The following is a 25,624-nucleotide window of genomic DNA, read 5'->3' on the forward strand; positions in this document are numbered from 1 at the left end:
GAATGAATGAATGAATGAATGTTTAACAACACCCCAGCACAAAAAATACATTGGCTATTGGGTGTCAAACCAAAAGAGTCTCAACATTTTGACTACTGCAGGCGAGATATCTCGCCCGACATCACACCAGTCGACATACTGTACAATGTATACAGAGCATTCCCCAATTCATTTTTCTTGCCGTTTTGCACACGCCACTCACCGGAAACAGAAATATAATAATAAAAAAATGATAGATCAGCGCCACCTAGTGGTACAAAAAAGTTAAGAGAATTAACAAATAGATTACACAAATATAAATACTAAACATAATTTGGCGCTGTAAGTAGGGCTACCCAAATTCAGGAAATGTGAAAATTTACCACCACCCCCAAAGTTGATATGGACAATTAAATTAATATATACAACAGTCACCTTTCCCCCAGTTGCTGTCATTTCCTAAGGCCTAAAAAATACAAGTGTTGATTGAACATTAAGGCTTCCATCCCACGGCAGGCTTTGTTTTGTTTTGTTTAACGACACCACTAGAGCACATTGATTTATTAATCATTGGCTATTGGATGTCAGACATATGGTCATTTTGACACAGTTGTAGAGATGAAACCTGCTATGTTTTTCCACTAGTAGCAAGGATCTTTTATATGCACCATCCCACAGACAGGATAGCACATACCACAGCCTTTGATATACCAGTCGTGGTGCATTGGCTAGAGCGAGAAATAGCCCAATAGGCCAACTGACGGGGATTGATCCTAGACCGACCGTGCATCAAGCGAGCATTTTCCCACTGGGCTACGTCCCCATGGCAGACCTACATATAGTCACCATATTAGAATCTATAAGTTAATATGTAAAGCCATTTTAATCAGCACTTTTCCATCGTTCTGACTCTTTCTCCTTTTTTGATTTGCACTGCAGACTGCCTTCTTTGAATTTACCCGATGTCACATTTTGTGAGGATCTATTTGCGCTCAGGTCTAGTCGACTACCGTACACACATCGTGCTAAATATTGTGTACAACAGATGAATTTAGTAATGAATGTTTCACGACACCCCAGCACGAAAAATACATCAACTATTGGGTAAATGCAACTGCAACGGAAGTCTCCATATTTATTTTACTTCACACATTAGTGGCTATATGCACGGTGGCTGTGTATATAGCCTCGGCTAATATACGAGGGCTGGCTGTCTACACGGCGGTTAATTAATTAATTAAAATAATTACCAGGTTGATACACTGCTTCGTGCCCAGCGACAGTGAGCTTTAAAAGTTGGGTGTGTGATGTCTTGTCAACAACTGTGACGGAGCCCTTCAGAGAAATCGTCTCATACTCGTCAACCCAACCACTCCAGTAGTAATATGTTCCAACCATGCTGAACCGGTATTTATAATTTCCTGAAACATAATATTTCAATATTTATAATATCCTGAAACATAATATATCGATATTTATAATATCCTAAAACTAATCTATCAATGTTTATAACCTCAATTATAATATTTAAAAAATATCAATATTTATAACATCCTGAAACAATATATGTATATCAAAATTTATAACATCCAGAAATATAATGTAATATATAATATCAATATTTATATCTTAAAATATTTCAATATCTTTATATTTATAATAACCTCAAACATAATATTTCAATATTAATATCCTAAAACTTATTAATATTATAACATCCTGAAACATATCAATATTTATAACATCCTGAAACATATCAATATTTATAACATCCTAAAACATATCAATATTATAACATCCTGAAACATATCAATATTTATAACATCCTGAAACATAATATATAAAAATGTATATCTTGAAATATAATACATGAATATTAATAATATCTTAAAATATCAATATTTACAATATCCTGAAACATAATCGATATTTAGAATCTATTAAAACATGACATATAAAGATTATAATATCCTAAATTAATGTTTTTATCATAAGGATGTTTTGATATCATAAGGTTGATTGACATAAAGCTGAACCAGTCCACCGTATAGGTTAAGATATACATGTATGGTAGCTATTTCTTTAAATGCTCTTTGTTTCTGAATTTCGGGCTAAATTTTTTAAAATAAAAATTAGGACGTTATTTACAAAGCTTGTTTTTGTCTTACATGCATGTAAATACATGTACATGTGTAACTACAAAAACAGTAGAATCTCGTTGATTCGAACTCGGAAAGAGTCGAATATACCACAACTCTCAAACCAAAAATTAAATTCCCGAGTTACACTTACACGTTGTTGACCGAATGGTTCGGTCGAACTACCTGATGGGTCATTTTAAAGGGACATTCCTGAGTTTGCTGCACTTTTTAAGATGTTATCGACTAACAGAACCTTTTTAACGATTGTAATTACATATCAAATATATTTTTCTGCATAATATTAAACATGTTTCTGATCGTTCTAATATTTGTACTAGGTTAAATTTCATGTTATTTCTGAAAATATATTTTTTCGTACGTATGAAATTATTAGAAGACAAAATCCAGTCTGGGCTTCTTACAAATATTAAGACGGCCAGAAACACATTAAATATACAGACACTGATATTCTAAACAAGAAAATATATTTAATATGTAAGTTTAATCGTAGAAATATTTTATTAGTCGGAAACATCTTACAATGCAGCAAAGTCTGGAATGTTCCTTTAAACAGACTTAGTGAATTTGGCCATCAGACTGTGATTTACACTTTACCCTCCCCCATCCCGAGTCAGGCCACTGATATTATTGGAGGTCGGACTCTGTATGGGCGTGTTTGAAAGCCTAATGATATATGAGCATGTTAAATTAGCTATCTATCTATCTATCTACACTTTACCATTGGCTGTTTTGGAAGGCCCAGTTGAGAAGCCATCGGGCATGAGTTCAGTGGTGCTGGCATTCTTTGTCTGGTTGATTCCGTATCCACGGTCGTTAACCCACGACGGCAACGTCCATGAGAACTGGACGTAGTCGCCGACCTTCACTTCAACCGTTGAGGGGTCCCACCCATAGAGGTAACCAAACACTGAAATGAAAGAAAACCTATTAAAATACATTAATTTACATTATTGCAGAAATTAACAAAAAGTTAAACATCCAACGCAAACCCTACTCAGCATATCTGAACTACATTCACAACAGTTTGCTTCTTATTGTTTACCCACACCACTAGAGCACATTGATTAATTAATCATTGGCTATTGAATGTCAAACATTTGGTAATTCTGACACGTAGTCATCAGAGGAAACCCGCTACAGTTTTCCTAACGCAGAAAGGGATTTTTTATATGCACTTATATCCCTCAGACAGGAAAGCACATACCACAGCCTTTGACCATTTGTGGTGCACTGGTTGGCACAAGAAAACCCCCAATTAGTTGAATGGATCCATCGAGGTGGTTCGATCCTGCGACGCGAGCACCTCAAATTTAATTATGTCATGTTGCCTTAATACAGCTTTTGTTGGTGGGCCCAATGGGCTATTTCTCGCTTCAGCCAGTTCACCACGACTGGTATATTAAAGGCTGTGGTATGTGCTATCCTGTCTGCGGGATGGTGCATATAAAAGATCCCTTGCTACTAATGGAAAAATGTAGCGGGTTTCCTTTCTTTGACTATGTCAAAATTACCAAATGTTTGACATCCAATAGCCGATGATTAATAAATCAATGCGCTCTAGTGGTGTCGCTAAACAAAACAAACTTAATGCAGGCTTTAATCAGCCTGTAGATGGTAATAAAATAGGTTTAAATTATTAAAAAAAGAAAATGTTAGTTTTGTTTAACACCACCACTAGAGCATGTTCGTTCATTACTTAATCATGGGCTATTGGATATGAAACATTTGGTAATTCTGACAGTGTCTTCAGGGGAAACCTGCTACATTTTCCATTAGTAGCCAGGGATATTTTATATGCATTTTTCCACAGACGCTGTGGTATGTACTATCCTGTCTGTGGGATGCTATATATAAAAAATTCCTTGCTAACTAAAAAAAAGAGTAGCCTACTGTGTAGCGACAGCGGGTTTCCTCTCTCAATATCTGTGTGGTCCTTAACCATATGTCCGACGTCATATAAAAAATGTGTTGAGTGCATCGTTAAATAAAACATTCCATCCTTTTTTCTTGCTTTATACAAAACTCTCACATCAACTGGATCTGTCCGGTTGTAGTACACTAAGCATTTTAGCTGCATCACATTTTTGTTAGTCCGACGCCATATAAAAAAATGTGTTGAGTGCGTCATTAAATAAAACATTCCTTCCTTTTTTCTTGCTTTATACAAAACTCTCACATCAACTGGATATGGCTGTTTGTCATACACTAAGCATTAAAGGTTACCTTTAACCTTTAAAGGTTGCCTTGGGCGACTGAGATATTAATTTTTAACACATCCAGTCAAAAATTACATTAATTTTACATTACTAATTGTGTCCTTAAATCAGGGCTTCTAGATTATGGTAGCCCCACTCTCATGGCTAGTGATATTCAATGTTGGGCTAGTAAATAACTACTATTGCCATGCCAGACAGGGCTTCTAGATTATGGTAGCCCCACTCTCATGGCTAGTGATATTCAATGTTGGTTTAGTAAATAACTACTATTGCCATGCCAGACAGGGCTTCTAGATTATGGTAGCCCCACTCTCATGGCTAGTGATATTCAATGTTGGGCTAGTAAATAACTACTATTGCCATGCCAGACAGGGCTTCTAGATTATGGTAGCCCCACTCTCATGGCTAGTGATATTCAATGTTGGGCTAGTAAATAACTACTATTGCCATGCCAGGCAGGGCTTCTAGATTATGGTAACCCGACTCCCATGACTAGTGATATTCAATGTTGGTTTAGTAAGTAATTACTATTGTCATGCCAGACAGGGCTTCTAGATTATGGTAGCCCCACTCTCATGGCTAGTGATATTCAATGTTGAGCTAGTAAATAACTACTATTGCCATGTCCGACAGGGCTTCTAGATTATGGTAGCTCCACTCCCATGGCTAGTGATATTCAATGTCGGGCTAGTAAATAACTACTATTGCCATGTCCGACAGGGCTTCTAGATTATGGTAGCCCCACTCCCATGGCTAGTGATATTCAATGTTGGGCTAGTAAATAACTACTATTGTCATGCCCGATGGCTAGTGAAAAAATACCCAAGTTGTCAAATGCATTTAAGTCCATTTTGTAAATATGAATATCCTGCATCCCCCCACCCAATATCTAAGGGCTTTTAAGCTCTATGCCCGACAGCTAGTGAAAAAAAATGGAGGTCAAATGGTGCAGCTAAATCTATTTTGTAAATATGAATATCCTGCCCCTACCACAAACCCCCAGTGTTAGTGTTTTTAAGCTCTATCTACCTCTTTAGGTGACATGTCTGATTATTACTATTATTTAGTAAAACTGTATTAATTTAAAGTAAAGTAGGGCTAGTAGATTTTTAATTGTGGCTAGTAAATTTTTCAAATCACTGATCCCTGGCGAGTGGATTTTGTAAAAATTCTAGAAGCCCTGATTAAATAAAACAAACAGGATAGCACATACCACAGCCTTTGAATTTCATACCATGTTTAACTGAAGTTCACTCACCAGGGTGTGATCCTTTGTTGGTGACGTGATGCACTTCACCAGTGTCGCGTATCGTGCACACTATCTTGGTGGTTGTCGCAGATTCGACATCACAGACATGCTTTCCGAACTTGACCTCATTCAGTGTGGTGTTGGTGCTAAATCCGACCCCAGAAAGGGTGACCTTCGTCCCACCATAGAGAGAGCCAGCATCCGGATAGATGTTCGTCACTTTGAGATCATAGACAATGTCTCCAATCGAGTTGATTCTGAATATATAATTAATTTAATGTGGTATATAGATATATATTATAGATATATATGATAGATATGATAGATATGATAGATAAGATAGATAGATAGATATCTCTCTCTCTCTCTCTCTCTCTCTCTCTCTCTCTCCATCTCCATCTCTCTCCATCTCCATCTCTCTCTCTCTCCATCTCTCTCTCTCTCTCTCTCTCCATCTCTCTCTCTCTCTCTCTCCATCTCTCTCTCTCTCTCAAACTTTTTTTTATCTTTTTTTTATTTTATATTTATTGTCCCCAGACACAAGTATGATAGTGCCAGGGTTGGGGGCCCTGATTTCACTACCTTACATCCATGTTATAAGTACATATGAACATTATTTATATATATATAATATAGTGTAATTAGAATCAATATAATAATATTAATAAGCATGAATACATGAAAACATGGAGTTCACTAATATGTGGGGTTAACAGTGAAGATAGAGGTAGAGGAAAGATTTGAAGGAAATGGTAAAGGGAGAAAAGAGAAGGTAAGGAAGGAAGAAGGAAAGAAAGAGTGAATTAAATACTTTAATTTCGAAAGAGAAAACATATTTGTATTGAAATACTTCTAGAACATTGTATTGCCATGTCTTGTTTCTAGGTATCTGGACCAAGGTGCCCAATATTCCTCAAATTCTTGAAATTTACAATTTTTGAGAAGTATATATTTCCCTCTCTCAAACTTAATAATTTGTCCAGTTATGAAATATGAAAGAATATCGACCTGTAAACAGCATTGTCTGATCATTTTGTGAATTCTGACAGGGGTGAAAGGTTAGTAGACTAGCTTTTATTTTAATGTGGTGATCGAAGCATTGTAATAAAATAGCTAATTTTGCATTTGCATGATGTAAATATTCCAATGAAGTCACTTTACATCTACTTACAATAACAATACAGTAGGTACATGACGTTTCCGTTTTCAAAAGGTTTGAAAATTTCCAATGCTAAATTGGTATTACAATTTAATTTTTTTTGAAAATTACTAAATGCACTTGGATGTGTTTGAAAAAAATCTTGTAATTAAACAATTGTACCATTTATGAAATTTGGATTTCAAGTGAAATTATGGTGAGATATATTATATTTCTTGTGTACGAAGCCAAAACAAGGGTGCAAAAAGTGACTGTCGTCGACCTTAATATCATGTCATGGTGTTTAAAAACTAGGGCTGTCACTTTAAGTGAATATATAAATATAAAAATCACGAGAAAAAAAAATTCAATTTGAAAACCAACCCCAAAAAACAAATAGTTGTCTTTTCACTTTGAAATAAAATATGCCTTCATAGGATAGTTGAGATGCATGCCCAGGACAGCATGCTTGAACCTTAATTGGACAATAGCAGGGAGATACAGAGAAATGAAAAGAAGGTCATGACAGGTGATTGATCTTACTGTCTGTCTGCGTATCCGTTAGTGCCAATCTGTAGAAGAACGGGATAACTACCCGGCGGGTTGGATGGGAGTGTCACCACCACTGCCGTGTCACTGTAACTGGTCACCGTGGCAACATTTCCGCCAATTGTTACAGGCTGTGATGGATTGGGCGAGGCTCCTAACCCAGTTCCTGTTATCGTCAAAGTGTTGCCACCTGAAATCATGTCAATGTTGATTAAATGGACATACCCTAGTTTCAACCCATGAAAATTAACACTAAGTTTAGTTAATCTACAAACCTGTAACACATTTGGATAAAGTTACAATTGAGTGAAACATGAGTCTGTGACTTTGAAATGGTGAAATACCCTCTAAAAATAGAATAAAACTCGACTCCATATCTGTTACTTCTCAAATGCATGTGCGTTTTTAACAATATGAGAAATGCATCTTGTGATATTAAAAACACCAGGATGACCAAAAACACTGCAAATGCATGGAAATGGATAATCTAAGCAATAAAATCTAAGTAAAGTATGATTTCAGTTATCAAAACCTGTTCTAATAGTAAAAAATATGCCTTAGTGTTTAAAAACTAGGGTACAGTGTACGTCTCTTTAATGAAATTTTCATTGCATTCATTACAATGTAACGTCATACCATTGGTCCAGCTGTAGCAATGTGATAAGAGTTTGTTCATTTTTCAATGAACGTAAAAATAACATCGTCAGAGAACGTCATACCTGATGACGTCATGTTATATTGGTAGTTTGTCTTACTGAGAGTCGACCGGCCTCGGTGACGTCATGGTTAGGCCATCGGTCTACAGGCTGGTAGGTACTGGGTTCGGATCCCAGTCGAGGCATGGGATTTTTAATCCAGATACCGACTCCAAACCCTGAGTGAGTGCTCCACAAGGCTCAATGGGTAGGTGTAAACCACTTGCACCGACCAGTGATCCATAACTGGTTCAACAAAGGCCATGGTTTGTGCTATCCTGCCTGTGGGAAGTGCAAATAAAAGATCCCTTGCTGCCTGTCATAAAAGAGTAGCCTATGTGGCGACAGTGGGTTTCCTCTAAAAAAAAAACCTGGCTCGAACGAGAAATAGCTCAATGGGCCCACCAATGAGGATCGATCCTAGACTGCAAATCAAGCAAACGCGTTACCACTGGGCTACATCCCACGCCCTCATTTGTAATGATCAGGGATGGGAATTGGTGAACTGTGAAAAAGGGACGATTACAATGCGAGGAAACGCAATGTTCTATGAGAGAAAAACAGCTGATCCGAGGAGAATTCCCACCCCTGAATGATTTAAGCAGGCAAGGTTTTATTCATAGCAATTAGAGGTGTCATAATGATTAACACTGGTCTGACTGTTCGGTTTCCAGGGGTACAGTTTACAGTAAACAAACTCACTGGGACTGGGTTATTCATTCAGTATTCAGATTAAAGGTGTTTACAGTTTACAGAAATCAGTTCTATTGTTAAAGGGACATTCCTGAATTTGCTGCAATTTTTAAGATGTTATCGACTAACAGAGACTTTTTGACGATCGTAATTACATATCAAATATATTTTCCTACATAACATATCAGTGACTGTATATTAAATGTGTTTCTGATCGTTCTTATATTTGTACTAGTGTAAATTTAATTTTATTTCCTAAAATATCTTTTTTTGTACGTAAGAAATTATTTGAAGACAAAATCTAGTTTCGACTTCTTACAAATATTAAGACGACCAGAAACACATTGAATATACAGACACTGATATTCTAAACAAGAAAATATATTTAATATGTAAGTTTAATCGTAGAATTATTTTATTTGTCAGAAACATTTTACAATGCAGCAAACTCAGGAATGTCCCTTTAAAAGATTAATAAATCACAGGACGGTGAAAAACATTCGGGTTTGAGAAATTCTGATTTACTATGGGTCCAGGTTTGAAGAAGTTTGTTTTGTTTAACAACACCACTGGAGCACATTGATTAATTAATCATCAGCTATTGGATGTCAAGTATTTGAACATGTAGCCATTAGAAGAAACCCGCTACATTTTTTTAATACAGCAAGGGATCTATTATATGCACTTTCCCACAGATTGGAAAACACATACAATGACCTTTGACCAGTTGTAGTGCACAGGTTAGAACGAGAAAAATCCAATCCTGCGATGCAAGCAAGGGTTCAGGTTCAAGGGATTTTACTGTATTTGCTAGTGAATATTATGTCATCATGGGACAATTTTTTTTTGATGACATCTAACAATAAATTTAGAAAATTGATAGGAATATTTGATAATTTAAAAATATAATGAGGAAAATCTCCATGTATTTACTAAGGTATAGAAATTGGCTGCAATTCTTGCTGGTCAATCGGCCTGGTTAGCTACAAAATCTGCTGGCCCAAATCAAAATCTGCCAGACCAAACATGATCATATTAAAAAAGAATTTAATAAACAAATGGTGTTTAACAATGGTGTTTTGTTAATAATAATAACCAAGAGAAACATTATTTTAATATTGTGGTTTATAATCATTTACATCTGTAGTGGAATCAACTTTATAAATATTTTTATGTAAATATATATTTCATTCAAATTAATTTATGAATATAAATGTAAAATAATTGTCGGTACGACAGGACAAGAGACAAAAACATTCCCGGCCCATGGTGATATTGACTGATAAAAAGCAGTCGGATTGGCAGCATTTCGAACCCTGAATACCTTCGACACTGCTAGACATGGTTGAGAGCTGAGTGATGATGGCGGTGGACGCCAAGTTGTACTCGAACTGAGTTGGTGATGTCAGTTCTGAACTCGCCTGGCTCACAGTGACGTCAACAGACACTGTCGTCGATGACGTCTAAAAAACATAACACACACATACATATATACTTGTAGAGATGGGACGATTTAAAAAAAAAAAAAAAAAATCAATTTGATTTTGGGTATTTGGGACACAGTTAAATTTTCTTCATGTATATCTTAATATATTATTTTAAAAGCAACAAACTTTATCTTTAAACTAAATTCAAAATTGGCGATTCCAAAGACTGCCCTTGTAGACAAGAGGCTGAAACACCCGAACATATCCGACAACACTGCAGCCTACACAACACATCCAGACAATTAATAAGGCCAAACACAACAGCACTTGCCACAAAACTGCATGGAACAGTTGGTGAACTAATGAACACCGCCTCTTTTGTGGGAATGACTGGTCTGATGATTTGACTAACGAAGAACGCGACGAAGAAGAAGAAACTAAATTAAGGACCAAATTAGGACTTGACTAGATTTTTTTTTTACCAATTTACCATGCCATATATGTTAGCATGTTGTGTCTGGGATAGTCCATGCACCATATGTCACATGCAGTGGATCGAATCAAGTATTGTGATTGGTGGAAATAGAGAATAACTAGTTAATGACGTCGGATATCTGCTGTATCCTGTGAAGGTATGAATGGGAAATTCCACGAGGCTCTGCCAAGCAGAATTTCTCATTCAGCCTGAACAGGATACGGCAGATATCCTATATCATTATCTACATGTAGTTATTATCTTTATCCTGCAGACCATAAAAATTAATGGGAAAAGCTATTATTTCTGTTATTTCAGCCACATTGTCACTCCTGAAAAAAAGATGAGCAAAGCACACATCTTACGATGGTCAAATTTGAAACTGGATTTTGCAGAAAAAAGTATATAAAAAAAGTATTTTCATGTGAGAAAAGTATTAAAAAAGTATAAAAAGTAGTATTTCCAAGAAAAAAGTATAATACTTGCTATTGAATATTAATGACACCCTTGATAATGGGACCTGTATGGTGAAGATTTTGCAGCACTTACCGAGGGCGGTGTAATACAGATGATCTGAGATGGTGTTGGTGTGGTGGTGAGCTTACAGACAACGTTGTTCACCTTGGGGACAGCATCACTGGTGAAACCATAACCTGTTATTGTCAGCGTTGTTCCACCTACACAATAGTAATAATAAAAAAATAAAACAAATTGTTTTAATTAATTTATATTCCATCTATATTAACTAATTCATGCAGTATCCTGGTATTTACAATGTTGTTCCTAGAACACAGTAACAAACATTTATTAATTTACATTCCATCTATATCCAGTATCCTGTTATTTACAATGTTGTTTCTCCAACACAGTAACAAACATTTATTAATTTACATTCCATCTATATCCAGTATCCTGTTATTTACAATGTTGTTCCTCCAATACAGTAACAAACATTTATTAATTTACATTCCATCTATATCCAGTATCCTGTTATTTACAATGTTGTTTCTCCAACACAGTAACAAATATTTATTAACTTACATTCCATCTATATTACACAGTAAACTTTTTAAAAAATCCATTTATTAAGTTCACATTCCTGGGTTTATGCTGTCAGTATGCCAAATGTAAATTGAAGATGAACTAGGCAAATACACCAGAAGTTGGGAGAAATATAACAGTGACATACCTGAAGATAGGCAAGTGAAATTACTTCTGAATTTGAACCCCTGACCTCCCTCTAATACTATCAAACGTCAGAGAAATGGACATAATGACAGAGATTTGACGGAATTAAACAGAAATGTTAGTTACTTAGACATCTGACAATATTTGTTAATTTCTACCCATAATTTCGGCTACCACAAGTTGGAGAAATAGACGTAATGGCAGACACATAGCTGAATTAAACAGAAATGTTAGTTTCTTTTGAACATGAAAATATATTTTAATTTCGATCCCTGATTCATCTCCAGTGCTACTGGAGGTCGGAGAAATGCCAGTTGTGGCCGAGACATATAGACGAATGTAACAGAAATGTTAGTTCGTTAGGCAAGTGGAAATATATTTTAATTTCGACCCCTGACCCACCTCCAATGCTACCACAAGTTGGAGAAATAGATGTAATGGCAGACACATGGCTGAATTAAACAGAAATGTTAGTTCCTTTTGAAAATTAAAATACATCTTAATTTCGACCCCTTGCCTACCTCCAATGCTACCAGAGGTCGGAGAAATGCCAGTGATGGCCGAGACATATACATGTAGACAAATGTAACAGAAATATTAGTTCCTTAGGCAAGTGAAAATACATTTTAATTTCGACCCCTGACCCACTTCCAATGCTACCACAAGTTGGAGAAATAGACATAATGGCAGACACATGGCTGAATTAAACAGAAATGTTAGTTTCTTTTGAACGTGAAAATATATTTTAATTTCGATCCCTGACTCATCTCCAATGCTACCAGAGGTCAGAGAAATGGCAGTGATGGCTGAGACATATAGACGAATGTAACAGAAATGTTAGTTCCTTAGGCAAGTGAAAATATATTTTAATTTTGACCCCTGACCTACCTCCAATGCTACCGGAGGTTGGAGAAATGCCAGTGATGGCCGAGACATATAGACGAATGTAACAGAAATATTAGTTCCTTAGGCAAGTGAAAATATATTTTAATTTTGACCCCTGACCTACCTCCAATGCTACCGGATGTCGGAGAAATGCTAGTGATGGCCGAGAGATAGCTGAACGTAACAGAACCAGATGCCAGTCCTTTTCCAGCTACATCTACGACAATTGCATGAGATCCGGTCGGCCCATTGCCAATGTTACATGTGATTGTTGTCGCAGTTGCTGCGGTAACCGTACATGCAACGCCTCCGATGCTGACGGTGTTGTTGGCAGGAGTGCTATCGAAGCCAGTACCGGTGATGGTGATGGCAATGCTATTAGCTACCATTCCTGGAAAAAAAAGAGAAAAAAAAACCCCATCAAAGGTGTGGTTTTTGTCATAAGAAAAAACATTGTACCAATTGCATGGGTTTCTTTAAATGGGGGGGGGGGGGGGGGGGGGGGGGTTGATGATTTTTTTTTTTAAATGTTATATTTTTAGGACATTGGAAATACATGTACTACACATCAAGCATGATATAAAAGTTTGTTTTATTTAACGACACCACTAGAGCACATTGATTTATTAATCATCGGCTATTAGATGTCAAACATTTGGTCATTTTGACATTTAGGAAACCCGCTATATTTTTCCATTAGTAGCAATTAGGGATCATTTATATACACCATTCCATAGAGAGAATAGCACATACCATGGCCTTTGTTATACCAGTCGTGGTGCACTGGCTGGAATAAGAAATAGCCCAATGAGCTCACCGACAATGAAAATCTAGTAACTATTTTGTGTTATTACCCACATAGTTCAAGATATTCAGGGAAATATAATCAGTATGACCCAAGTGTGTCATAATGATTTCACATGCACCACGAATAGCGTAATTTTGTGAAGCGACGTCATAACTTAATGTGGCTTCCTCAGTATAAACGCTTATCAAAAATGACGTCATTTCGGAAAATGACATCGTTTCGTCATCTCTTTTTAGTTACATTTCAAACGTTTTCTAGTTTGTTATTCATAAACATATTTTGGATAATGTGGATAATAAAGAAATTATTATACTCGCATGTGAATTGTACTGATTTTACAACTTGTGTCGGGATTCGTGTATTACCCTCGCTCTCTCTCGGGTAGTACAATAATCCTGACACTCATTTAATAAAATCAGTATGACACACAAGCTCGTATAATAATCTCTATATAGCCTAATGTATGTTGCTTAAAGCTTCAATCTCCACAATTTAATCATTTAGGAAAGAGCATATAATTTAGATGACCTTTATTAATTATTTCATTCATTTCAACTTATGTTCGTGCTTATATCCAATTAAGGTTCAAGCATGCTGTCCTGGGCACACACCTCAGCTATTTGGGCTCTGTCCAGGACAGTGGGTTAGTATTTAGTGGTCAGTGAGAGAGTAGAGGTTGTAGTTGTCTTACACCTACTGTATACCCACTGAGTCGTTAAAACTCGCTCTGGCTGAGAAGGAAGGAAATATTTTATTTAACGACGCACTCAACACATTTTATTTATGGTTATACTGCGTCGGACATATGGTTATGGACCACACAGGTATTGAGAGAGGAAACCCGCTGTCGCCACTACATGGGCTACTCTTTTCGATTAGCAGCAAGGGATCTTTTATATGCACCATCCCATAGACAAGATAATACATACCACAGCCTTTGATGTACCAGTCATGGTGCACTGGCTGGAGCGAGAAATAGTGCTCTGGGTGGGAGCCGGTACCGGGCTGTGAACCCAGTATCTATCAGCCTTATGTCTGATGGCTTAACCACGACACCACCAAGGCCGGTGACCTTTATTAAAGGTGACTGTCAATGATTGGCAGGATCCAGTATTTAGAGGGTCACGTTTAAGAATTAAAAAAAATTGGGACCTAGAAACTTAGCCTATGTTGATAGGATTCCGTTTTGTTCAGGGGCCAGTTTAAACAGGTTCACTGTATTTTGAAAATTGCTATTTGTACTGTTCATACTTAAAGAAATTGCTTTTCAGTCAGATATTTACATTTAAATGCAAAACAGGTCTTATGGAGACTTATGAAGGAATTGGTCCCAGGACAGATAGCCCAGATAGCTGAGGTATGTGCCCAAGACAGCGTGCTTGAACCTTAAGATGAAATTATCACAAACTTTTCACTATTAACTCTATTATGATCGGATGCCGGCACAACAAAAACAAGTCATTTTATAAACCTCAAAAAATTATGTCATAACGTCAAATGGGATAACATTGTGTAAAACAGGGTCATTAAAAGGACCGGGATATTAGAAACTGATTTTTGTGTATTTTTAACTAAATAAGTTGTGTTTGTAATTATAAAAATTGTTTGTAATTTTTTGTGAATTTATCGATGTATAACAGACTCAGTTACAAATTTAACATAAAATCGCTTTCCTACACTACAGAATTTTATACAATTTGTGACTGTTAATATACATCAATAAATTCACAAACAAACTACAAACAATTCTTATATTAATATGGTAATAAATAAAAAACAGCTGTTACCTGTTGAAGGGTTAACAAAGCCAATAATAAAAAGAAAACCCCAGCTGTTACCTGTTGGTAGACATAGCAGAAGATAAACTAAAAACTGCTGTTACCTCTTGAAGGGTTAACGTAGCCAATAATAAATTAAAAACAGCTGTTATCTGTTGAAGGGTTAACACCAATGATGGTTGGTGTAGCAGACAATAAATTAACAACAGCTGTTACCTCTTGAAGGGTTAACATAGCCAATAATAAATTAAAAACAGCTGTTACCTGTTGAAGGGTTAACGCCAGTGATGGTTGGTGTAGGTGATAATAAACTAAAAACAGCTGTTACCTGTTGAAGGGTTAACACCAGTGATGTTTGGCGTATAGCAGATAATAAGCTAAAAACAGCTATTACCTGTTAAAGGGTTAACACCAGTGATGGTTGGTGTAGCCGATAATAAATTAAACACAGCTGTTACCTGTTGAAGGGTTAACACATGATGGTTGGTGTAGCAGATAATAAACCAAAAACAGCTGTTACCTGTTGAAGGGTTAATACCAGTGATGGTTGGGTAGCAGATAATAAATTAAAAACAGCTTTTACCTGTTGAAGGGTTAACACCATTGATGGTTGGTTTAGCAGGTAATAAACTAAAAACAGCTGTTACCTCTTGAAGGGTTAATGTAGCCAATAATAAATTAAAAACAACTGTTACCTGTTGAAGGGTTAACACCATTGATGGTTGGCGTAGCAGGTAATAAACTAAAAACAGCTGTTACCTCTTGAAGGGTTAACGTAGCCAATAATAAATTAAAAACAGCTGTTACCTGATGAAGGGTTAACACCAATGATGGTTGGCGTAGCAGGTAATAAACTAAAAACAGCTGTTACCTCTTGAAGGGTTAACGTAGCCAATAATAAATTAAAAACAGCTGTTACCTGATGAAGGGTTAACACCAGTGATAGTTGGCGTAGCCGACTGTAACCACTCATAGCTGCAGTCACCACTGCACGCCGTTGGGATCTTGTTGATGTAGGCACGAATCTGAAATGACAAACAAAATCCACATAATCCAGGTTTTTTGACGCCCAATAGCGGATATATCTTTCAGGTTGGGGACTTGTTAACTATCTATTTATCTATCTGTACATGCATCTGATACTGTCTATCCATCTATGAATCCATTCATCCCATCCATACGTCTGTTTGTGTGTCTATCTATCCTTCTCTTTGTTCATCCACAGATCTAACCATCAGTCTATCCATCCACCTACCCACTAATCCATCCATCTTTCATCCATCTGTTTGTTCATCCATAGATCTAACCATATGTCCATCCCAATCATCCATTAGTCAGTCAATCCATCCCTACCTGCCCTGCCCGACCACATGTCCCCCCATATCCACCCACCCACCCATCCACCCATCCATCCATCCACCCACCCACCCACCCATCCATCCATGCATCCATCCATCCATCCATCCATCCATCCATCCAGTGCTGGAACTGGTATTGGCTATCAGACCTAATACAGTAGGAACTTGTTTACAATATAGGATTATATAATATTTACCTGTTGTCTGGAGTTTAGGATTACATAATATTTACCTGTGGTTTGGTGAGCATGATTGTAAAATATTTACCTGTAGTTTGAAAAACATGATTGTCAATATTTACCTGTTGTTAGGTGTAAGATATTATAATATTTACCTGTGGTTTAGTGAGTATGACTGTATAATATTTACCTGTGCTTTGGTAAGATTATACAATATTTACCTGTGGTTTGGAAAGAAAGAGTATACAATATTTACCTGTGGTTTGGTAAGTAAAATTATACAATATTTACCTGTGGTGTGGTAAGATTATACAATATTTACCTATGGTGTGGTAAGATTATACAATATTTACCTGTGGTTTGGGGTGTGGTGTTTGTAACATGTCTCCCATGATTGGATCGAACCACACACTTCCGTCGGTTAGTGTCGTTACGGCAACAGCCACCACATTTCCTGTTAAACTGGAATCAACCTGTCAGATCAAAGAAATAACATTAACCAAGTTGCTAATATGTTCTAATAATAATAAGAAGAAGAAGACAAAGAAGAAGACGACGGAGAGGAAGAGGAAGAGGAAGAGGAAGAGGAAGAAGAGGAAGAAGAAGGAGAAGAAGGAGGAGGAGGAAGGAGAAGAAGGAGAAGAAGGAGAAGAAGAGGAGGAGGAGAAGAGGAGGAGGAGGAGGAAGAAAAAGAAGAAGAAGACAAAGAAGTAGAAGTAGAAGTAGAAGTAGGAGTAGGAGTAGGAGTAGGAGTAAGAAGAAGAAGAAGAAGAAGTAGGAGTAGGAGTAGGAGTAGGAAGAAGTAGAAGAAGAAGGAGAAGGAGAAGGAGTAGGAAGAAGAAGTAGTAGAAGAAGGAGGAGGAGGAGAAGGAGAAGAAGGAGAAGAAGAAGAAGGAGAAAAAGAGGAGGAGGAGGAAGAAGGAGAGGAAGAAGGAGAGGAAGAAGAAGAAGAAGAAGAAGAAGAGGAAGAAGAAGAAGAAGAAGAGAAGAAGAAGGAGAAGAAGAGGAGGAGAGGAGGAGAGGAGGAAGAAGAAGAAGGAGAAGAAGAAGAAGGAGAAGAAGAGGGAGAAGAAGAGGAGGAGGAGGAAGAGGAAGAGGAAGAAGAAGGAGAGGAAGAAGAAGAAGAAGAAGAAGAAGAGAAGAAGAAGAAGAAGAAGAAGGAGAAGAAGAGGAGGAGAGGAGGAGAGGAGGAGAGGAGGAAGAAGACAAAGAAGAAGAAGAAGAAGAAGAAGAAGAAGGAGAAGAAGAGGAGGAGAGGAGGAGAGGAGGAAGAAGACAAAGAAGAAGAAGAAGAAGAAGAAGAAGAAATCCCTCTCATATGGTTTGTTTTTGGTTGTTTTTTTAAATTTACATTCATATATGTAAGTTTGGTTTTCAGTATTTGAGCCATATTTACTTTCATTCATTTTACATAAAACAATTTGTAGTGCAGAAATCAATACTCTGAAGAAGACTGTTAGTAGCATCATTCTGTAAGGTCCATGCATGTTCAACTTGGTAAATTGTTAGCTAGACACACTTTAAAGTGTACAATGGACCATGTCCCTTTAAAAGTTTACTTACCATTACCGTATAGGTCTAAAGTTTACTTACAGTTACTGTGGAGAGGTTCAAATGTTACTTACCATTAATTATCATGGTGAGGTCTAGAGTTTACTTACTGTCAACACAAAGGTCTAAAGTGTTCAACAATGGACTATGTCCCTTTAAAGTTTACTTACTGTTACCATGGAAAGGTCTAAAGTGTTCAACAATGGACTATGTCCCTTTAAAGTTTACTTACTGTTACCGTGGAGAGTTCTAAAGTGTTCAACAATGGACTATGTCCCTTTAAAAACCATTACCACAGAGAGGTCTAGATTAAGGGTTCAACAATGGACTAAGTCCCTTTTAAGTCTACCTACCGTTATTGGATTGAGATCTCCAGCCTGTGTTATCCAGGTGAGTTCGTAATCAAAGTTGGCGCAGTCGCCGTTACGCTCCACAGAAATCTCACCAATTGTAGACAGTGCCTTCAGTTCATCGGCAACAGTGTCACCCTTGGCGTATGCAGGAATGGCTGAAACAAAAACGGCAACACTAATTTTTAAAAGTCCAAAAAAGAACAGAAAAGGAATATTTGTCTAACAAGCATTCTGAGAGTACTGCTAAAGCAATAAAGTTTTGTATCTCCTAAGTTCAAGGATCATAACTGTCAAAAAAAAAAGGGTAAATTGTCATGAAAGTTAAACTTATTCTGTAACAGCTATTCTGTGATAAAGTTGTACACAAAATTTCAGATCAATATCTTGAGTCACTGCTTTAAGACTCACATTAACCGCTCAATTCAAAATTCCATAGCACCATCACCACCCCCACCCGCTTGCTACCGATTTGATCGGGCTGCTGGTGCTCCCTTGCACCTGCCAGTGCAGGCGGTCCCTCCTCTCCCCTCCCCCCACCTTTCCTGTCATGGACGGAGGAGCCAGCCAAGGCCGGCTCTTGTGCCCACGACAGGTGTGCGCTACAACAGCTTGTTCTGAATGTACACATAAAACCCTATGACATGACATGACATAAAACTCACTCTGCATGTGGTACTGGCCGGCATAGGAAGGAGCACTCAACCTACTGAGCTAACTCCTGCCAGCAAATGGACCAACTCATCAAAAGGGCATCCCAACAGAATTTTTTTTTTTAAAAGAGTAAGAAAAGGGGAACTTTAATATCTGAGGTGTGGACAGGTCCCCTGGTTTGGTTCCCCCCTTTGGATCTGCCTCTGAGAACTGGGGCCTAATTCACTAAACTCTTGCAAATTTGCGATCTCGCAGTGCAGTGCTAACAGACTTGCAAAGAGGACGCTTTGTTGTCTAGCAGAGCCTAAGAGACCGTTGTGAATTAGGCCCCTGGACTTTCAACAAACTGAGCAATAGACTTTTCATTCAGGAAGTCCCCAGTTCAAATCCTGTCAGTGGAACATCGGTTATTTGTGACCAGCTTACCTTCAGTTGTTTTTCCCTCAAATGTGATCTTGAAATCCCCGCCAACAGGGGGTGTTGCTGTGCCTGTGGTGAGGTCACGGGTCACCTGTACGGTGAGACTCGTTCCGCCGTTACTGAGAGAGAAGTCAGCACTCGAACTGGTTTTTGATATGCTACCCGATGTCACCTATAGAACAGAAGAAAACATTTTTTAGTTACAGATCCAGGAAAGGCCATAATAAATAAATGTTAAGATTTTATTCCATGCCCACCCCGTGGATAATGCCCTGCCCACCCCCTGGATAATGCTCTGCCCACCCTGTGGATAATGCCCTGCCCACCCTGTGGATAATGCCCTGCCCACCCCGTGGATAATGCCCTGCCCACCATATGGATAATGCCCTGCCCACCCCCTAGATAATGCACTGCCCAAGCCATGGACAATTCCCTGTCCACCCCCTGGATAATGCCCTGCTCACTCCGTGGATAATGCCCTGCCCACCCCCTGGATAATGCTCTGCCCACCCTGTGGATAATGCCCTTCCTGGGTTTTTTATATATTGGCCAAAAAATATTTAAAAAATTGTTTTTGTTATTTCCAATGTCCTAAAAAAAATAAATTAAAAATTAAAATCTCATTCCCCTCCATTTACATTTTGAAAAATATTATGGCATAATTTTTGTTCCCTAGATTTCGATTATGGTAGTGACAATTGATAATCAACTACAAACTGATGGGCAACTACAGGTACTCTTTAATATTTTACAATTGTGTAGCTATTTCTAACACTTGCACAGTGAATTTCAATGAACAAAATATTACTTGGTGAATTGATCTCGGTGGAAAACTTTATAATACAGTTTAAAGGGACATTCCTGAGTTTGCTGCATTGTAAGATGTTTCCGTCTAATAAAATATTTCTACGATTAAACTTGCATATTAAATACATTTTCTTGTTTAGAATATCAGTGGCTGTATATTCAACGTTTTTCTGTTTGTTTTAATATTTGTAAGAAGCCCAAACTGGATTTCGTCTTCAAATAATTTCGTACGTACGAAAAAACTATATTTAGGAAATAAGATAAAATTTAACCTAGTACAAATATTAGAACAATCAGAAACACGTTTAATATACAGCCACTACTATTTTACGCAGAAAAATATATTTGATATGTAATTACAATCATTGAAAAGTTAGTCGATAACATCTTAAAAAGTGCAGCAAACTCGGGAATGTCCCTTTAAATCTTTTTTACTGTGTACTTTTATTTCCAGCAGCAAGTACGAAATGTAATTCCTTCTTCTGCTTCATGAAAATAATGCAAACTTAGTGTCTTACAAAATACCTATTTTGAAAGTACCAAACTTTACTAAAAAACATGGATTACATCGTATGTGATGTCATTCATGATAATTTTCAATACAACACTACACAGCAGCTGAGGGGGAAAACTGCACAAACTATATTACTATTCTTGTAACCATGGATTTAAAAAAAAAAAAAAAATTAAAAGGAATTTGAACTTTATCTTTCCATGCTTAAATTAAAGAAACTGTTCCTACAGAAATTAAAAAAATTTACTTTTCCTTTTCATACTCATACATGTATGAAACAATGAGAAATTGTATCCTCAAAATTCAAAAAAAAAGAAAGAAAAAAACCCTTTTCTTTCCATACTCATATAATAAAACAATGAGAAATTTTAACCACAGAATTAAAAGAAATTTACTTTTCATTTTCAAACACATATACATGTAAAACTATGAGAAATCGTAACCACAAAATTAAAACAAATTTACTTTTTATTTTGAAACTCATATACATGTAAAACTACATGTATGAGAAATCGTAACCACAAAATTAAAACAAATTTACTATTCATTTTGAAACTCATATGCAGGTAAAACAATGAGAAATCGTAACCACAGAATTAAAACAAATTTACTTTTCATTTTGAATCTCATATGCAGGTAAAACAATAAGAAATCGTAACCATAGAATTAAAAAAAAAAAAGAAGAAACATTTTTAGCTTTACCTTTCCATACTCCAGGCTGAAGAGTGGCAAGTCGTAACCACAGTTGAATGGTGTCATGACAACGGTGTACGTCCCCACCTCGGCGCTCGTCACCTCAACTGTCTTAATGCGGAATCCGTTCGGTTTCGCTGGCGGCATTCTTCTGTCATTCACACCAGCTGTACAAGAACAAAGAAAAAAAGTTTGTTAATGAAAGAAAAAGAAGTATAAAAGAGACAGTCGTCCCGAGTTTAATTGTTGTCGTTGTCAGCTTAATTTTATCTTTAAAAAGTTGTTAATGAAAGAAAAAGAACTATCACGGAGAATTCTGTCCTTAGTTTGTTGCTATTGTCAGGATCTTTCTGGCTAACGGAGATGAATTTTATTTTTAAAAAGTTGTTAATGAAAGAAAAAGAACTATCACGGAGAATTCTGTCCTTAGTTTGTTGCTATTGTCAGGATCTTTCTGGCTAACGGAGATGAATTTTATTTTTAAAAAGTTGTTAATGAAAGAAAAAGAAATATAAAAAAGTCCTTATTTTGTTGCTATTGTCAGGATCTTTCTGGCTAACGGAGATGAATTTTATCTTTAAAAAGTTGTTTATGAAAGAAAAGAAATATTAAAAAGTCCTTGGTTTGTTGTATTGTCAGGATATTTCTAGCTAACGGAGCTGAATTTTATCTTTAAAAAGTTGTTAATGAAAGAAAAAGAAATATAAAAAAGTCCTTAGTTTGTTGCCATTGTCTTAAAAGTTAAAATACTAAAATACTGAAGAAAAAAAAAAGTTTCAGTAATTAACTGACCTGAATCCTTGTCCGCCTCTCGCGCCAAACGAACACTATCAACGAAGAGTTCTGGCCCCTTGCGGATTATTCTTGCCAAATCGATACGATGGTCAGCATTTGAATTTCTCTGCTTGGCAATAGCAGCAATGTCCTCGCAGTGATAAGACCATCTACAAACACAACAACCATTGATAAACTTAAACTTTGTTTTTCTTTAATGAGACAACTATATAGAGCAATAGCAGGGTTTCTGCCAGAGGGTAAAACGGGTATGGTGCCAAATGTTTTTGCAGATTTTTATTTTTTTTAAGTTGACCTTTTGACAAAATTACTGTATGGTTTTCTTAACCCCGACTCTAACCAGTTTTCTTTCTGAGGGGAAGCCCCCCATACCCTCAATCAACTGCATGTAGTTGCATTCAGCACACACATTGTAAATATTCAATTTCATGGCACCATACCCAAAAAAATTCTTTCTGGCAGCAGTGGTACAGCGCTCGCTTGATGCTTGGTCGGTCTGGGATCGATCCCCGTCGGTGGGCCCATTGGGCTATTTCTTGTTCCAGCAAGTGCACCACAAATGGTATATCAAAGACCATGGTATGTACTACCCTGTCTGTGGGATGGTTCACATAAAAGATCCCTTGCTGCCAATCAAAAAGAGTAGCCCATGAAGTGGCAACAGCGGGTCTGATGCCATATGACCGTAAATAAAATGTGTTGAGTGCGTCATTAAATAAAACATTTCTTTTTTTCTTTATTTCTGGCAGAAACACTGATTAGGTGTACGAGCTCCCACTTTTGTAGAAAAAAAAGGCCAATTTTTAAACAAAAACGCCCGAATCTGGATAACAACATTAGCATTACTGCCAAACAGCTACATGTATATGATGGTACAAATAAAAATCACTAGGCATTTTTACATGGATTTACACTAATATTGTACGTACAATGATGGAAATACACGATGAAAAAGTGATCAGGGCAGTTCATTTTGTCCAAATTTGAGGATTTGCTCCAACATTGGGGGAGGGGGAAAGAGTTGCCCTGTGTATACCCTCTGCCCTTGTCTCGTATGCTCATGTATTGATGTATCATCATCTATTACATGTCACATTTCTTCAGAGGAAACCCACCACATTTTTCCATTAGCAACAGTGGATCTTTTATGTGCAGTTTCACAGACAAGACGGCACCTACCATGACCGTTGATATCCATGTACCAGTCATGGGGCAAATGATGGGATGGGGGGGGGGGGGGGGAAGAATCGGACAGATAGATAGGTAACTAGTTTAACGTGCCCATATACCACTAGGGTTTCGAACATGCCCATCCTGAGTCCTGCCTCGGGTTTGGGGGGGGGGGGATATGGTAGAGTTTGAAAATGGGCAGAATTTTGAAAATAGCAATTAGTAAAAAAAGTTAATAGAATCAGAGAATGTATTTACAGAGAAGGTTTGATCCTGCGAACAAAACACCTCAGACGAGTGTTATACCAACTGAACCATACCCTGCCTCACAAAACAAATCAGGTAACAAGATGAACTAGCAACAGAGCTTTACCCTATTTAAAATAATTGCCATAGGCAGGCCCAAAATTGCCGTCGGTGGACTGTTTAACCCTTTACAATTCTTTTAAAAATTGCAGTGGGAAACAAATTCTTAAGTTCAAGCCCTGGGGACACTTTTAAATTGAATTTCTCGCTCCAGCCAGTGCACCATGACCGCACACCGCACACCAGAGCCATCAGTTGAGCAAAACATCTCATCGAATGAAGTGAAATTGCTCTGAGCTGAATTCGCCAACAGACCAAATTAATGGAAATATGAAAATTGCAACAGAAGAATTCTGACAGTCGTAAGCAAACTAGCTCATCGAGTGCAGTCAAATTGCTATGAGCTAACAGCTACTCTCAAGTAACTGTTGCTTAGCCCATAGCTCTTGTGTGTGGTATATAGGCTTACGATAGCTCTTGTGTGTGGTATAGGCTTACGATAGCTCTTGTGTGTGGTATAGGCTTACGATAGCTCTTGTGTGTGGTACAGACTTATGGCCATGATTGAAGTAAAACTCACATTTTGGGGTCGGCTGCTGCGTCACGTGGTACAGTGAAAGACGCCCAGGCTGTGCCACGGCCGGAATTGTCAGATTTCAAATAGCTAAACGCAAACTGGACTTTAACAATCTCACCTCGATAGGCAAAACAAAGCTGAAAAACACAGAAACATAAAAATAGTCAACACAGGCAAACAAAACAGGGCCGTACCTGGGGGGCTGGGGGAGGGAGGGGGGAGGGGGGGAGGGGGGGGGGGGGAGGGGGGGGGGGGAGGGGGGGGGGGGGGAGGGAGGGGGGGGGGGGGGGGGGGGGGCAGTTGCCCCTCTGAAAATCTCACTTTTTCTTTCTTCCAGAAAATAGCACAAACACATCTCAGAGTTTAATTTGTATTGTGTTTCATTTGTTAACAAAAAGTAGTGCCCCCCCCCCCCCCCCACTAGAATTGTGATCAGGTATGGCCCTGGAAAATAAAAAGGAAAGAAGGAAGTATGGAAAGAAAATATGACAGAAATGAATGAATGAATGTGTAATGACACACCAGCATGAAAAGTACATCAGCTATTGGGCGTCAAACTAAGGAAAATGCATCAGAGATGTGGTTAGAAGAAAGGAAGATAGTAAGGAAGAAAGAAATAGTACATAATTATATAATTAAATTTCCGTGACATTCAATATAACATAACATCATCTCATTGGTCCAGATGTAGCAATGGGAGTTTGTTCTTTTCTCAATGAATGTAAAAATTACGTCGTCAGGGAACATCATATCTGATGACGTCATTTTATATGGGCAAGTTGTCTTATGGAGTGTTATCATTTATGGACCAAAGGTAAATAAATATAAAAATATGTGTTATTATTAGCAAGATTAATTAAAATTTAATTATAAGTATTGTCTGTTATTTCTTTTACATTCATCTGGGTATGAACAAAACAAAATCATCGGCAAAACTTATGTTCAGGGGTGGGAATTGGTGAACTGTAAAAAAGAGGAAATCTAGAGGGGTCCCAGAACTTCTTGAAA

General features: G+C 37.4%; 1 protein-coding gene across 2 annotated transcripts in view; it reads right to left on the reverse strand.

Moving 5' to 3' along the window:
• The window catches only part of LOC121386268 (fibrocystin-L-like), a 126,575-nt gene that overhangs the window by 49,946 nt on the left and 51,005 nt on the right, over positions 1–25,624 (reverse strand). For both annotated transcript variants that reach the window (XM_041517111.1, XM_041517112.1), the window contains exons 20-33: positions 24,620–24,753; positions 22,561–22,712; positions 21,778–21,935; positions 19,761–19,926; positions 18,684–18,838; positions 17,133–17,252; positions 16,162–16,267; positions 12,781–13,047; positions 11,133–11,260; positions 10,006–10,144; positions 7,288–7,483; positions 5,616–5,863; positions 2,860–3,048; positions 1,230–1,400 (exon numbers count right to left, since the gene is read on the reverse strand). In XM_041517111.1, coding sequence (XP_041373045.1) covers positions 1,230–1,400; positions 2,860–3,048; positions 5,616–5,863; positions 7,288–7,483; positions 10,006–10,144; positions 11,133–11,260; positions 12,781–13,047; positions 16,162–16,267; positions 17,133–17,252; positions 18,684–18,838; positions 19,761–19,926; positions 21,778–21,935; positions 22,561–22,712; positions 24,620–24,753 — 2,329 coding nt within the window. The remainder of the gene's footprint in view (positions 1–1,229; positions 1,401–2,859; positions 3,049–5,615; positions 5,864–7,287; positions 7,484–10,005; positions 10,145–11,132; positions 11,261–12,780; positions 13,048–16,161; positions 16,268–17,132; positions 17,253–18,683; positions 18,839–19,760; positions 19,927–21,777; positions 21,936–22,560; positions 22,713–24,619; positions 24,754–25,624) is intronic.

Source organism: Gigantopelta aegis, chromosome 12 (assembly GCF_016097555.1).
Source record: "Gigantopelta aegis isolate Gae_Host chromosome 12, Gae_host_genome, whole genome shotgun sequence".
NCBI lineage: Eukaryota > Metazoa > Mollusca > Gastropoda > Neomphalida > Peltospiridae > Gigantopelta > Gigantopelta aegis.